The following is a 13,117-nucleotide window of genomic DNA, read 5'->3' as shown; positions in this document are numbered from 1 at the left end:
AGTGAAGGTGACTTAAGGTTGTCATTCAGTCCAGAGTCATGGTGCAGCGTGGCCGCATTCCCCTGAACAGAAGGGAAGCAAAGAGTAGGTTGTAAATACCGTCCCGTGTTCATCTCTAGCAGAGCCAGGAGGCACAATGACTTCAGGGCTGGTGGGGACATCAGATCCTCAACTTAGGAAAAGGCTGTGCTACATATTAATGAAACGTGACCATTTCAGTTATTTTAAAGTCCTCTAAAAAAGCTGACCATTAAAAATGTCACTAAAACATACAAACAGAGTGTTCCTCCAGTTGGCTCATCTGGACACTTGCACTAATGCTGGGTTTATTTTGTTTTCCATGAATTTTGGCATTAATTTCTATTTTTAAAATCTTTACATTAAAATATTTATCTCAATTTCTGACATTTTTCTCCCCCTTTTTAATTTTTCCTTCCTGGTGAGTGCCCAGCTCACTCTCCTGGCCCCGTCCTCCCCACAGGCTGCCCCCCACACTGGGCTCCTCTGCAGAGGGCTTTCACTGTGGTCCCCAGAACAGAACAGGGTCATTGGTGCCTCTGGGCCTGGGCCTGCCTGTTCCTCCCTCTCAGAGGCTCTTTGCAGTCCCACTATTCATTCCTGTCACCCTCCCTGCTCCAGGACCTGTCACCCTCCTCCTTTGTGTTTTGTATCTAGAGCCTGCTTTGGAGAGTTTGGGCAGCAGAGTAGCCTGCTCTGGAATTCTTTAACCCTCAGGGAACGTCCCTGAGACCTACCAGGGACCAGCTGTGTAGGGGTCAGGGACCCATCTAGGAGACACAGCAGCAAACCTGAGGCTCGGAGCTTCTCTTCTAGACAGAGGGGTGCAGCAAGCCACCAAGCAAATAGATGGTGGTGCATGGGCACAAGGAGAGAGACTTGCTCTGGGGAGGAAGGGTGCAGGACTGGGAGGGGCTGAGAGGTTCTGTTTTTTAGATCTGTCCTCGATGGTGAAAAACCATGCAGCTGGAGTTGACCATCTTAGCCGTGTTGAAGTTAGAGCTGGGCAGCAGATCCCCGGAGCACTTCATCTCCATCCATGAGCACAACCCGCTGCCCTCCTGGCCCCCCCCACCCTGCCAGCCCCCCTCCTACTCTCTGTCTCTCTGCCTTTGCCTCCTCTGGGGCCTCACTGAGGTGGACATGTCCAGGATTTGCCCTTTTGTGACTGGCTTGTGTCATGCAGCACATCCTTAAGGTTTGTCTGTGTTGTAGCATGTGACAGAAGGTCTTTCTTTTAAGGGTTAAAAATATCCACCACATTTTCTTTGCCCATTTATCTGTTGATGGGCATTCTGGTTGCTTCCATTTGTTGGCTACTGTGAATGATGCACAGCTGTGTGAGCATCCTTTCAAGATTCTGTTTTCTATTCTTCTGGATATGTGCCCATAACTAGGATTTCTGGATTGTATAGTGTTCTATTTTTAATTTTCGAGGAACTGCCTGTTTCTGCAAAATTTACACCATTTTACATTTACCAGAAGCGTACGAGGTTCCCATTTCTCAACATCCTTGGCCACACTGTTTTTTGGGGTTTTTTTTGTTTGATTTCCTATTATTTTCCTAATACTGTCCATCTAATGCATGTGAGGTGACAGTTCTCTGTGGCTCTGACTTGCATTTCTCTGATCACTAGTGACACTGAAGATTTTTTTGTGTGCTTCTTGGCCATTTCTGTGTCCTTTGGAGAAATGTCTGGGCACGTTCTTTGCCCACTGTCTCCTTGGGCTGTGTTTTGTGCTGACGTGCTGCAGGGTCCTTCTGCAGCCTGGCTCTTGGGCCCTCATCAGATGGAAGGCTCTCCCAAGTTCTTCCCATTGTGGCGAGGGTAGTGACGAGGGGGCTCTGGAGTCTGTGGTGTGAGGTTCCAGGCAGAGGGAGCAGTGGGTGCAGTTACTCCCACAGGAGGCTGCCCAGGGCTGAGGGCAGGGCCTGGGCTCTACAGAGGGAGGCAGGTGACCCCAGATCAGCTGGGAGAGGCTGAGCTTATGCAAACCCCTCTGCTGTAGGGCTGTGCAGGGTCTGCAGGCCTGAGCACCAGGAGGGGGTCCTCTGGCTGCTGTGTGCAGGAGAGACCCTGTGTGTGGTGTGTGTGTGTGTGTGTGTGTGTGTGTGTGTGTGTGTGTGGTGGGGGGCAGGTGTGTGTGTGGCTGTGTGGGGGCAGGTGTGTGTGTGTGTGTGTGTGTGTGGCTGTGTGGGGCAGGTATGTGTGCGTGAGTGTGTGTGTGTGTGTGTGGTGGGGGGCAGGTGTGTGGGGAGGGCAGAGGCCAGAGGTTATAAAGGAGGCTGGGAGGCAGTGCCAGGCAGGAGGTCATGCTGGCTGGAACCTTGACTGGCCTCTGGCTGGATCCTGAGGTCAGCTGAGTGGGACCACTGTGGACTGGGAGAGGGGACTGAGTGACAGGATCCAGGATGCTTGACTCTGGGATCTTTGCCCTGAGCAGTCAGAATGGAGGCGCCAGCCACTGAGGTCCAGTCGAGGTAGGAGGAGGGGACTTGGGGAGGGAAGGAGGAGTTCTGTTGAAATAGGCTTTAGCTCTGGACAAGGGAGGGGTTCCGAGTACTGACAGCCCCTACTCACAGTGTTTCCATGGACGACTTCTCAACTTTACGAACATGCAAAGCAGTTCCCACTCAGAGAAGCCACATTTCAGATTTAGCATGTGGACCTTCTCCGGGACCAGGGATGGGTGGTACATGACATGCTGTGGCCCTGGGCAGGGGCAGCGTCCACACAAGCCACACCCGAGGTAGACCAGCGCTCTGTGGAGGCCTGCGCTGCCCTGTTGTGGATGCGGTGTTGAGTGGCTCCGTGGTGTTCAAACTCGCTACAAAACAGGCTTTGCGTGAGCGCTCTCCCAGTGCCAGGCTCTCGTGAGTGAGGTGAGCGTGCTTAAAGGTCAGGAGGTAACTGGTGCTCCTGGGCCGTCCAGTGCACTAAGCCCACTTTTGACCTTGACCTTTTTAGTTATGTAGGTTTATTGGCTGTCACTTGAGGGGCGTCTGCACACTGTTGGCCCGAGTCTGTGGTCAGGAGGGGGAGCGGGAGGAGGGCTTGCATGTCACAGCTGTGGATGGCGAGGGGCCTTGGGGACTGAACGTGACCACAAGGGACGTTGCAGAGAAGAATCCTTGACTCTGAGGTTCAGGATCAGGAGGTGTGGACAGGACAGAGGGCTGCCAGGGCGGTGGATGGGCCTGGAGGTGTCCCGTAGCTCAGTGCAGAGGGCCTCTGCGTGGGAAGGTGTGCGGCTGAGTCCTCGGCTTCTGCAGAGTCCAGGAGGAGCAGGGCTGGGGGCCTCAGGGTGGAGAAGCAGCTTGAGTGTGAATCCTCAGAGAATCAGGACGCAGGGGGAGGAGCCAAGTCACTGTCACTCTGTGGTGCCATCTGCTGTCCAGGGTGGCAGAGAAAGGCCTAAGATGAGGGGGACCCCTGGGGGAGCCCCGTGGCTCTCTGCTGCCTGACCTGCTCTATTAGCTTCCCGCTGCTGCTGTAAGACTTGCCACAGATTTAGTGACTTCAAACAAAATACGTGTCACCTTACCATTCGGGAGGTGACAAGTCCAAAATGGGTTTCCCGGGAATAAAATCAGGGAGCGGGCGTTGGTTCCTAGGGGGCTCCGGAAGATGACGTTTTCTTGCTTTTGTGTCTTGGGGGCCTGGGGACCTGGGCGGGGGCGGGGCCTCTCTCCATCTGCAGAGCCAGCAGCATCGTCCAGTCCCTCACGTCCCACACCCTCACTGAAGAGTCCCTCGTGACTACCCTGGGCTCACCCACACACCCAGGATCCCTCTGCACCTCCACGACCTGGACTTAATTCCTCCTGCAAAGTCTCTCTCACAAGGAGATGTATTTGCAGGTTCCAGGGACTCACATGAGGACATTTGGGGGTCCTTTCTCTTCCTCTTGGGGGGATTCCATTTCTTTGGCTGGCTCCTGCCCCAGCCCATCAGGCTGTAAGCATCTTGGGGCGGGCGCCATGTCTGGTCCAGGCCCGGCCTCTCCCAGGTGCCCTGTGCCTGCCCATCTTATCATAATGCACGATGGGATTTTGGGGTTGATTAGTCCTAATTGTGACCACCGTCCATTAAGGAATGAGTTGCAAGAGGCCAGGCCTGTGTCTGCTGTGTCCACAGGGTGCACCGAGCCCCCAGCTTAGGATCTGGCACCGGGGCCCTCAGGAGGACACTGGGCTTTGGGGTCAGGGAGAAACAGATGAGACCCTGATTTTACCTGGGAGTTTGGGAGTGCTGCGTCCCTACTTCAACCTTGGTTTTCACTTCTATGAAATGGAGACGAAATCATCCCTCCCCCATGGAGCTGTTGGGGGAAGTTCACGAGGCTCGGTGCGTGGAGCATTCGGTGCTTGGGGAAGTGTCCATGAGGACAGTTCAACTCTGGCCACAAGGCTGTGTGCATGAAGGACACGGGCAGCCTGCAGCCCTGGCCTCCTCCCCACTGTCCACCCTGACTCTCTCCTCTCTCTCCACTCAGAGCCGCCTGGTCCAGTCCCAGGCAGAGGAACGCTCCCCAGAGCCAGCTGCCCTGGCCGTGGCCACCCGCCCCTCAGAGGATGAGGAGATCCATTATGCAGCCCTCAGGTTTCATGAGGTGAAGGCCAGCGGCCCGCAGGGAGAGCAGGCGCCCGACAGTGAGTACGCGGAGATCCACATCCAGCCATGAGAGGCTGAGACCGGCCCCGGCTCAAGGAGGCACAGCCTCTTCCAGGCCAAGGAAAAGTCAGGTCCCTGTAGAGGGACGCCTCTGGGTCCTGGGCCACACAGAACTGGAACCCAGACCTGTTCCCAGCTGCGCTCCGTGCTGTGGCCACCTCCTCCTCCCCCCACCTGCCCACCCAGGGCCTCCGCTCCCCTCTCTGCTCCTGAGCTTAACTCTTTCTGACTCCACTGCAGTGAGATCCTGCTGTGCGTCTCTCTGGGCCTGTGTCATCCACCACACTGTCCTGCAGGTCCCCCAGGTGTCACCAAGGACAGAACATCACACTGTATGTTGCAAGAGAGGAGTGTTGTTTGTGGTGCTGGGGACGGACCCAGGGCCCTGTGCCCGTGAGGCAAGCACTCTACCCACTGGGCCATGTCCCCGGCCTCAAGGGAGGATTTTAAATGTCCTCCCCACAAGGGAATGAAGGGTGTCCCAGGTGATGGATGGCTAATTGGCCCAGTGTGTCAGTCCTCAGGGTGTGAAGCCATTGAACATCACATTGTCCCCGATAAATGCACACAGTCACTATTTGTACATTAAAACAGAATAAAACTTTAAAAAGCCCTACAGGTGAGGAACTGAGGGGCAGAGTCTCTCTGAACCTGGGCTGAGACGTCCGCCTGCCGGGTGGGGGTTAGGGAGTCAGGCCCGTCAGCAGGGCCTGGAGGTGGGTGCTGAGCACCTGCAGGTCCCTGTGCTCTGAGCAGCAGGACCTGCAGGCTCCTCCTCTGGAGGCATCAGGGTGCACCTGCCTGTGCCCTTGGCCACATGTGGCCATTCCACAGCTTTCCAGGAAGTGACCGTGCCTTAGGGTCAGGCCTGCGCAGCTCTGGCCCGGCCTCTTCCCCTCCTTTCACAGCATTTCACAACAAATCTTACTCCTTGTTCCCAGCAACTTGACACTTTTTCTGAGAATTGTCTCGGAACAAAATTGAAATGCGACTCTTTGGATTCTCTTTATGCCTAAAAGAAATTAACTGCGTGTCTTCATGCCTTGGAGGGGTCAGGGTTGTGGAACTGGGTTCCCTTCCTTGGATCTTGTCACTGGGCTTAGCATGTGTGTGACCAATGTGTGTGTCACAGTGTGTGCATGTGCTTTTCATTCTAAATACTAGGTCAGTTTTCCTTGAACACAGGTTTCCATTCCTCCTGGAAGATGTCTCCAAAATTAAACCCAGAGGAGAATTTTAAAGTCACAAATGAAAAATATCGTCAGAATGGAATGCAAATATTTTTTTTTTCATGATTAGACATCGCTATTAAATACAAATAGGTGATCAATATAACAGTCAGATTCAGTGTGCTAGGGGCACATCTCTGTGATGAGAGTGAGTCTGCCTCTAACAGGTGGTGGAATTGAGAATTGCTATTTATTCTCTGACCAATGATAAACTTGAACGTTCATCCAGGACCGTTGCTGAAAAGCCTTTAGCTGAGCTTCTCTCAGACACCTGGCCAATACTCCAAATCAGTCCTTTAATTTACTTTTTTACCTGCTAAGATCCCAGATGCACGCTTGACTTCCATTTTTGAGAGAATAAAGTGAACAGCTCAATTCTTCTCCAAATGCTTGTTCCCAGACTGAACAGGAGGAAAGCACCAGGAAGCTCCAGTAGAGGGCGCCCTACAAGTCACCTGCCCCTGCAGCTCAGAACTCCCCAGGCCAGCCCAGCCCAGGGAACCAGGACACAAGGCTGAAGGGGATGTGGTGTCCTGGGGGGCCAGGGAGGAGGGCAGTGGGCAGCACAAATCAGCTATGGACTTGACTCATGTGTAAAGGACCGATAATGATGTCTTCACTGTAGCCCATGTTCCATGCCAAAGTGAGATGTCCATCACAAGGGAAGGGGCAGGGCGAGGGGAAAGTCTGGGCCTTCCAGTGTTCTGAGAGCCAAACCAGCTCTGCAAACGAGTCTCCTCTGTTTTAATTTAAATCAGATGTATTTTAAACTGCCACCTAAAACATAAATCTGTGGACACTGATGGGAACCAAGTGCTATTCAACACCTGCAAAGGCTGCATCGTGTTGGGGTCGAGCCAAACTCAACTCCTGGGACACTCAGCAGAGACCCCGCGTGGGAGGAGGGGCAGGGCACGTCCAGACACTGTTAGGCCCTCACCTGGGCAGCCCTTGGCTCAGGCAGGTGACTATGACATCAACCCACAGAGAGGACCTTCCTGGGCCGCCCTGTCCACCATCACACCCAGCTCGGGGCAGAGGTTTGCGCTGAGGATGGAGGAGGCAGGACCCTTGTCTGCCCTGGCAGAGGGCAGAGCAGAGCACAGGGGGGTCTGTCTGGCGAGGGCCCTCTTGGTCCCCGTGGCCCCTGCTCACAGTGGCCTCCCGTGGTGGGAGGGCCAAGGTGCTTCTCTACTCCAAGGACAGGGACCCACTCAGGAGGGCTCCACTCTCAGGCCCTGATGGCCCCCGAGGCCCCCCCTGAACTCCATCACCTCAGGGTTAGGACTTCAGCACAGGAACAGGTGGGGGACGGGGACACTCCTCTCAGAGCATCAAGCAGCTGTCAGCAGCCGCAGGTGTGGGCTCCATCGGGGACAGCGTGACCAGGTGGGGCAGGCCAGGGTGCTGGGAGGTGAGAGAGGAGAAGAGACCTGCAGGCGGCTGAGCACCACCTTGGTGAGAAGGGCAGGTGAGCAGGGAGAGGGCGGGCGCTGAGGAGGGCCTGCCCAGCTCTGCCCCTGGCCAGGTCACCCCCCTGGCAGGGCCCTGTCTCTGGGAAGATCCCTCCAGTCCCCGGAGAGGACAGTCCACGTCCCGTCTCACATGAGGCCTCGACCCACAGCTAAGTGCTCGTTGGCAGCTTGTCTGAGTCCTGCCCTGGGGAGGCCCTCGATGGCGTGGACAGAGCTGGCTGCTGGGCTCTGAGGCCAGAGAGCAGAAGCCACTGTGTTCACTGGGAGTGAGGGAGGATGGCTGCCTGCACCCGTCACCAGGACGCTGCCCACCTTCTGTGCCCCCGGTGCCCACACCTGGCTGCACAGGCTGCCTCTAGGGCTCCTCACCTGGTGCTCTTGACCCTGCTGACCTGATGCTGGGGACTGCTCTCTGCAGGGTCAGATGGGAGCCGCATCTCTGGCCTCCACCCACTAGGGGGCAGCAGCTCCACCATGTCCCAGTCAAATATTCTGAAGTGCCTGCCCAGGGGGCCAGGGGTCCTGGGGTGGAATTGAGCAAGGCTGAGAGACAGCCTGGACCACCCTGTGACTTCCTCATGCCACCCAGGGAGGGACCACTTCCTGGTGCATAATAAGGGGCACAGCAGCACCTCAGCCTGGGCAGGAGCTCTCCTAGACGTGGTGTCCCCTCTCTTGGGCCTCAGGGGACCTCAGAGGTCCCTGTCTGACCCCAGACAGGATGTGCATGGCTGATCCTAAAGGAACGGTGGGCCGTGCACACATTTCCCGCCCAGGCCCCTGGAATCCAGGAAGCCCAGAGAAAGGGGCAGACTGGGCCCTGGTCCCCCTCTGAGTGGGTCTCTGGGCCCTGGAGGTGGGGTTTCCGTCCATTCTGTGCAGAAGGGCAAGTTCCCCTGGAGGGCCGGCCTGAGGGTCCTCTTCTGTCATTGCCCAGGCCTTGGCCCCTCCCCAGCTTCCGTGGGTCCTGCAGCTTCCCCTCTGCAGGCTTTCGCTGCTCTGCTCAGTCCCAGGAGCCCAGGACCCTCTGCCTCCCAATGCTGCGGCTGCTGCAGTCCCTGCTGTGGGCAGTGGAGGGGGCCTGTGCAGAGGGACCAGGGAGGGGGCACAATGATGGCCCTCGGCTTCCCCCGTGGTACCTGGCTCAGGATCCTGGATCTGGTGTGGAGATGCCGAAGTCTGTGACAGTGCAGGAGGGTCTGTGTGTCCTGGTGCCCTGCAGCTTCTCCTGCCCCGGCTCAGGGATTGGCTCTGTCTCTGGCTACTGGTTCCATGCAGGGGACAATACAGACCACGACTCTTCAGTGGCCTCCAACCACCCTTATTGGACAGGGTACGAGGAGACCCAGGGTCAGTCCCATCTCCTCGGGGACCCAGGAACCAACAACTGCTCCCTGAGCATCAGAGACAAGCAGAGTAGTGACAGTGGCTTGTACTTCTTTCAGATGGAGAAAGGAAGGTTCAAGTGGAGTTATTGTGCAAACCAAGTCTCAGTGCATGTGACAGTAGGGCTCCAGCTCTGGGCCACCCTCAGGGAGGTCACAGGACAGAGCTGGGTGGGACCCTGCCCTGGGGGAGTTGGGGTCAAGCATTGGGGGCTCAGGGAGCAGCTGGGTCAGAGCCTGAACTTCTCTCAGGACCCCACCTCCCACCCTCCCTCCTGACCCTGCCTGTCCCCCTCTGCTCACCAGCCCTGACCCACACCCCTGACATCCTCGTCCCTGGGCCCCTGGAGTCTGGCCGTCCCAGCAACCTGACCTGCTCTGTGCCCTGGGCCTGTAAGCAGGGGACGCCCCCCACCTTCTCCTGGGAAGGGCCCTCTGTGTCCTCCCTGGGCCCCAACATCATCCACTCCTCGGTGCTCACCCTCACCCCGCGGCCCCAGGACCATGGCACCAACCTCACCTGCCAGGTGAAGTTCCCTGCAGCTGGTGTGACCACAGAGAGAACCATCCAGCTCAATGTCACCTGTGAGTGATGGGCCAGGACACCTGGGTCCTCAGGGTGTGAGGGGAAGGGAAGGAGGCTTGGGTCCCAGGGCTGAGGACAATTTTTGTCCATGTCCTGGGGACCTAGTTGAGTCAGGGACCTTGGAGGGCACAGGCCTGTCCCTCTGTGTGTCTGTGGTCATGGGGTGGGTGTGGGGAGTGCTGCCTCATCTTCAATCCAACTAAAAGGGGAAACAAACCTCCTTCCTGTCCAGATGCTGCAGAGAACCCTGCAGTCAGTGTCTCCCCAGGGGTTGCCCAGGCAGGGGGGGCCTCACTGGGGCTGGGGGAGCAGGGACTCCTCAGTTCAGGGCAGAGCTGTGTCCACCTCATGCTGGACTAACCTGGTGATTGAGCCCCTTGTTGGGGAATCCACTGACCACTGCCCACCTCAGCCCCAGCACTGCCTTGAGCACCTGTCCCCACCCTCCCAGGCTCCCTGGACTCCAGCACCTGCTCCTCACCCCCACAGGGACAGGGTGACACTCTCACAGCAGAACTGGGCTTCCCAGGCCCCCTCCCAGCCTCCTCCTGGACCCGCCTCCAGCCTCCTCTTCTTATTCCTCAACAGCTTTGATCTAAGTGCTTGTGGGAGGAGGCACAGTCCAGGGCACACGCAGAACAGACAGCAGTCTGTCCCTAGCGCCTAGGTCCCTCCCAGAAGTGGCCAGTGTGCATGAAAGGTGAGCTGAGCCTTGGATTGTCCACCTGAGGACTGAGCGGTCACTGCATGTCAGTAGCACTCAGGGTCCATGTTCCTTGTGGTGTCCCACTGCAAGAAGGGACCCTGTTCTGTGGGCAGCTTCCACAACTGGCCGACCTGGCTCTGAGTCCATTCAGCCCACAGGAGTGGGCAGCGGATGGTCCTGAGCCTCCGTCCACAGCTGGGTGTGCACTCAGTGAGCTCAGTTCCTGAACCAGAGGCACCTGGGTCCCAGGCTCTTCTCATTCTGGGGCATGACCAGGTGCTTCTCCCCTCAGAGTGGAGACAGTAACTCCCACCAGCGAGGGGCCAGTGAGGGTGTCCACCAAGCCAGGGGGGAGGACCTCCTGTCTGGTTGTGTTCTGGTGCTGGGGTTGAACCCAGGGCTCGGGACCTGCTCACCACTGAGCGACACCCTCTACTCCTGGAAGAACCCTTGGATCTCTGCCCATGTCAGGTCAATTTCAAATCTCCCTGTAGTTTATAAATTTACATCCACACATTTTTATTGAGATAAACCCACCACAATCCACTTTACACAAGACGTGGCATCTTGTGCCTGTGCAGTGATGTGACCCACAACCTCTGTGAAGTCCCAGAACACGTTCATCACCCCAGAAGGAAGCCCTGCACCCAGGAAGCAGGTCTCCTCCTCTGGCCAACACCAACCTGATCTAGTCTCTGTGGATTTGCTCTCTGGACGTTGCATAGAAGTTCAATCACACAAGAGTGGCTTCTGTTCTGGCCTCGCTCACCAGACAGTGATGTAAGGTTCTTCCCTGTAACACAGAGGAGCACTGCACTCCTTCCCAAGTGCCCAGTGTCTATTGTGGGCAAGACCACCTTTGCTCATCCATTCACCAGTTGATGGACAGGAGGGCTGTTCCCCACCTTTGGCCATTATGAACATTTGCTGGGAGGGCTGGTGTTTTGCTTTGAGTAAGGGCTTCCTGTTCCTGGGGTATAACCTGCAGGTGGAGCTACCAAGGCTCTTGTCACTGTCCCTGTGTCAGGATGCACGCCCCTCCCCCAGCGTCAGACACCCTGAATTCCCACCAGCATTGTCCACGCGTCCTGAATTCTGCACACTCTCACCAACACTGGGGCTTTCCTCTGTGCAAACTGTGCTCTGCTGTGGGTGTGAAGGGGACAGTCACTGCAGCTTCGACTGTCATGAAGGTCCCCGTGGAGGGTGATGGGAACATTTTCCTGTACGTGTGGTCATTTGTGGGTCCCTTCAGAGGGGGTGTTTTCAAATCCCGGATCCTGCTTTAGCCTGGGTGTGTGGGTCCTTGGTCACTGGAGCCCTAGGAGGGTTTTCCACACACTGGACAGTGACCTGTCCTCCCCCAACCCTGTGACTGGCCACTCTGTGCTCCAGTTCTGTGTGTTGTCTGTTCATTTTCTTGATGGTGAAATCGATTAACGAAAGACTTCGTTGTGACAATGAGGAAGTTATGTCCTGTCTGTCCAGCTGCTGTTCAGTTACGGCCTGGGGGCGGCCTGGGCTGATGGCCCCACACTAGGGATGGAGGCGGCCTGAGGAGCCATGTCCATGGCCTCAGGTGGCAGGAGGGACCTGGGTTGTGGATTAGCAGGTGACCCTGGCCTCGTCCACTTTTCTGCAGGGAGGTCAGGGCCCATGGCCCAGGTGGTCCTGGTGGCCATCGGGGAGGTGGCTGTCAAGATCCTGCTCCTCGGCCTCTGCCTCATCTTGCTCAGGTCAGCGCTGCCCAGGGGTGGAGAGGAGGTGTGGGCAGGGCAGGCACCTGGCACTGAATCCCAGAGTCCCAGTGATGGGGACCCAAGGTGTCAAGAATGAGTGCTGAGGACTCTGCCTGGGCCATGGGCCATCGCTGTCTGTCCCCAGTTCTGGCCCAATGTGGGGGAAGTGGGTCTCATCAAGGAGGGCTTCAGGCCAGGCCTCCTCGGCTTCCCTCAGTCACCTCCAGCCCCTGACAGGGCACAGGGCAGGGACCACTGCCCACTGCACCAAGCTGCCCCCCTGAAGGCCCTGGTCTCTTCCCTCAGAGTGAGGTCCTGCAGGAAGAGGGCAGCTAGGCCAGCAATGGGCGAGGAGCTTGTAAACACTGTCACCAGTTAGTCCCAGGTCAGTGACGAAGCGTCTCAGCATCCCAGGTGCCCAGGGACCCCTCCGCTCTGATGTCCACAGGTTGGCCAGCTCCACAGATGAGCTTACCCTCCTGTCTTGAGGCCCACCTTCCTGCCTGGGTCCCCTGTGACCCTGGCTCAGGGCCCTGTCTCTACAGAAGAGCCAGGTGGGTCCCCAGCTCGGCCTTGCTGAACTCCCTGGTCCCCTCAGCACCTGGCCTCCCTCATGTCTATTCCCCCTGACCCTGGTCACTTGTGGTCCTCGTCTCCCCTGTTCACTGTGTCCGACTCAGCTCTAGAGTGTGCCCACTTCCTCCACGGCATGACCAGCTGCGTGTCCCCTCCATGGGCAGTGACAGGGGAACAGGGGAGCCTGGACAAGAGGGCCTCCCAGGGCCGTGCTGTCGACTCTCCCCCAGAGCTGTCCTCCCTCCTCTGCAGACCCCCACACCCTCAGGGCCAGGCTGCTGGGCTCCGAGACTTGGCAGGCGCAGATCCTGCTCCCGACATCCAGCTCCGGCCCCTCCTGCCTCTGCACATCTTGGTCCTCCTTCAGGTCCAGTGTGTGTGTGAGTGTGTGTGTGTGTGTGTGTGTGTGTGTGTGAGGTTCCTGCAGGTGTTGGGGGTGGCGTCCACCTGTGATTAGGCCTGTGACGTCACTGATGTGGAGGTCCTCCCTGTCCCAGGGTCTCCTTGCAGAGGTGGCAGGAATGGAAACCATCATAAACAGTGGGCGAGGACACATGGCACTGACGGGGGTCTGTCGGAGGTGGTGCAGGGGGCAGCTGGTTGAGGGGACAGGCTCTGGGGCCATGGCTGTGGGTGGTGTTTGGGCAAAGCCATGGGGTGGGGGAGACAGGCTGGGGCTCCCTGAGGAAGGGACCTGGGACAGGGTTACAGGAGCAGGGTGACATGG

At 57.4% G+C, this 13,117-nt stretch overlaps 2 protein-coding genes across 2 annotated transcripts in view; both read left to right on the top strand.

The window, feature by feature from the left end:
* Positions 1-4,713, top strand: part of LOC144250352 (sialic acid-binding Ig-like lectin 13) — a 31,283-nt gene extending 26,570 nt beyond the window's left edge. Inside the window, exon 7 of the mRNA XM_077793019.1 lies at positions 4,516-4,713. Within this exon, the coding sequence (XP_077649145.1) occupies positions 4,516-4,704 (189 nt within the window). The 3' untranslated portion in view covers positions 4,705-4,713. The remainder of the gene's footprint in view (positions 1-4,515) is intronic.
* A 3,406-nt stretch (positions 4,714-8,119) lies between these two features.
* Positions 8,120-12,150, top strand: LOC144250501 (myeloid cell surface antigen CD33-like). Its single transcript, XM_077793333.1, has 6 exons — positions 8,120-8,146; positions 8,406-8,469; positions 8,533-8,901; positions 9,087-9,368; positions 11,718-11,839; positions 12,121-12,150. The coding sequence occupies exons 1-6, from the start codon at positions 8,120-8,122 to the stop codon at positions 12,148-12,150; spliced, it is 894 nt and encodes a 297-aa protein (XP_077649459.1).
* The last annotated feature ends 967 nt before the right edge of the window (positions 12,151-13,117 follow it).

This window comes from Urocitellus parryii, chromosome 15 (assembly GCF_045843805.1).
Source record: "Urocitellus parryii isolate mUroPar1 chromosome 15, mUroPar1.hap1, whole genome shotgun sequence".
NCBI classification, from domain to species: domain Eukaryota; kingdom Metazoa; phylum Chordata; class Mammalia; order Rodentia; family Sciuridae; genus Urocitellus; species Urocitellus parryii.
The sequence above is the reverse complement of the archived record's forward strand: the minus strand, read 5'-3'. Positions and strand labels throughout refer to the sequence as shown.

What these genes read in the sequence shown, in the direction of transcription:
- LOC144250501 (XM_077793333.1), top strand. Translation starts at nt 8,120, where the DNA reads ATGTGCATGGCTGATCCTAAAGGAACG. An exon ending in TGGCTGATCCTAAAGGAACG is followed by an intron (nt 8,147 to 8,405) that starts GTGGGCCGTGCA and finishes TGCTCTGCTCAG; the next exon opens with TCCCAGGAGCCCAGGACCCT. An exon ending in CATCCAGCTCAATGTCACCT is followed by an intron (nt 9,369 to 11,717) that starts GTGAGTGATGGG and finishes ACTTTTCTGCAG; the next exon opens with GGAGGTCAGGGCCCATGGCC.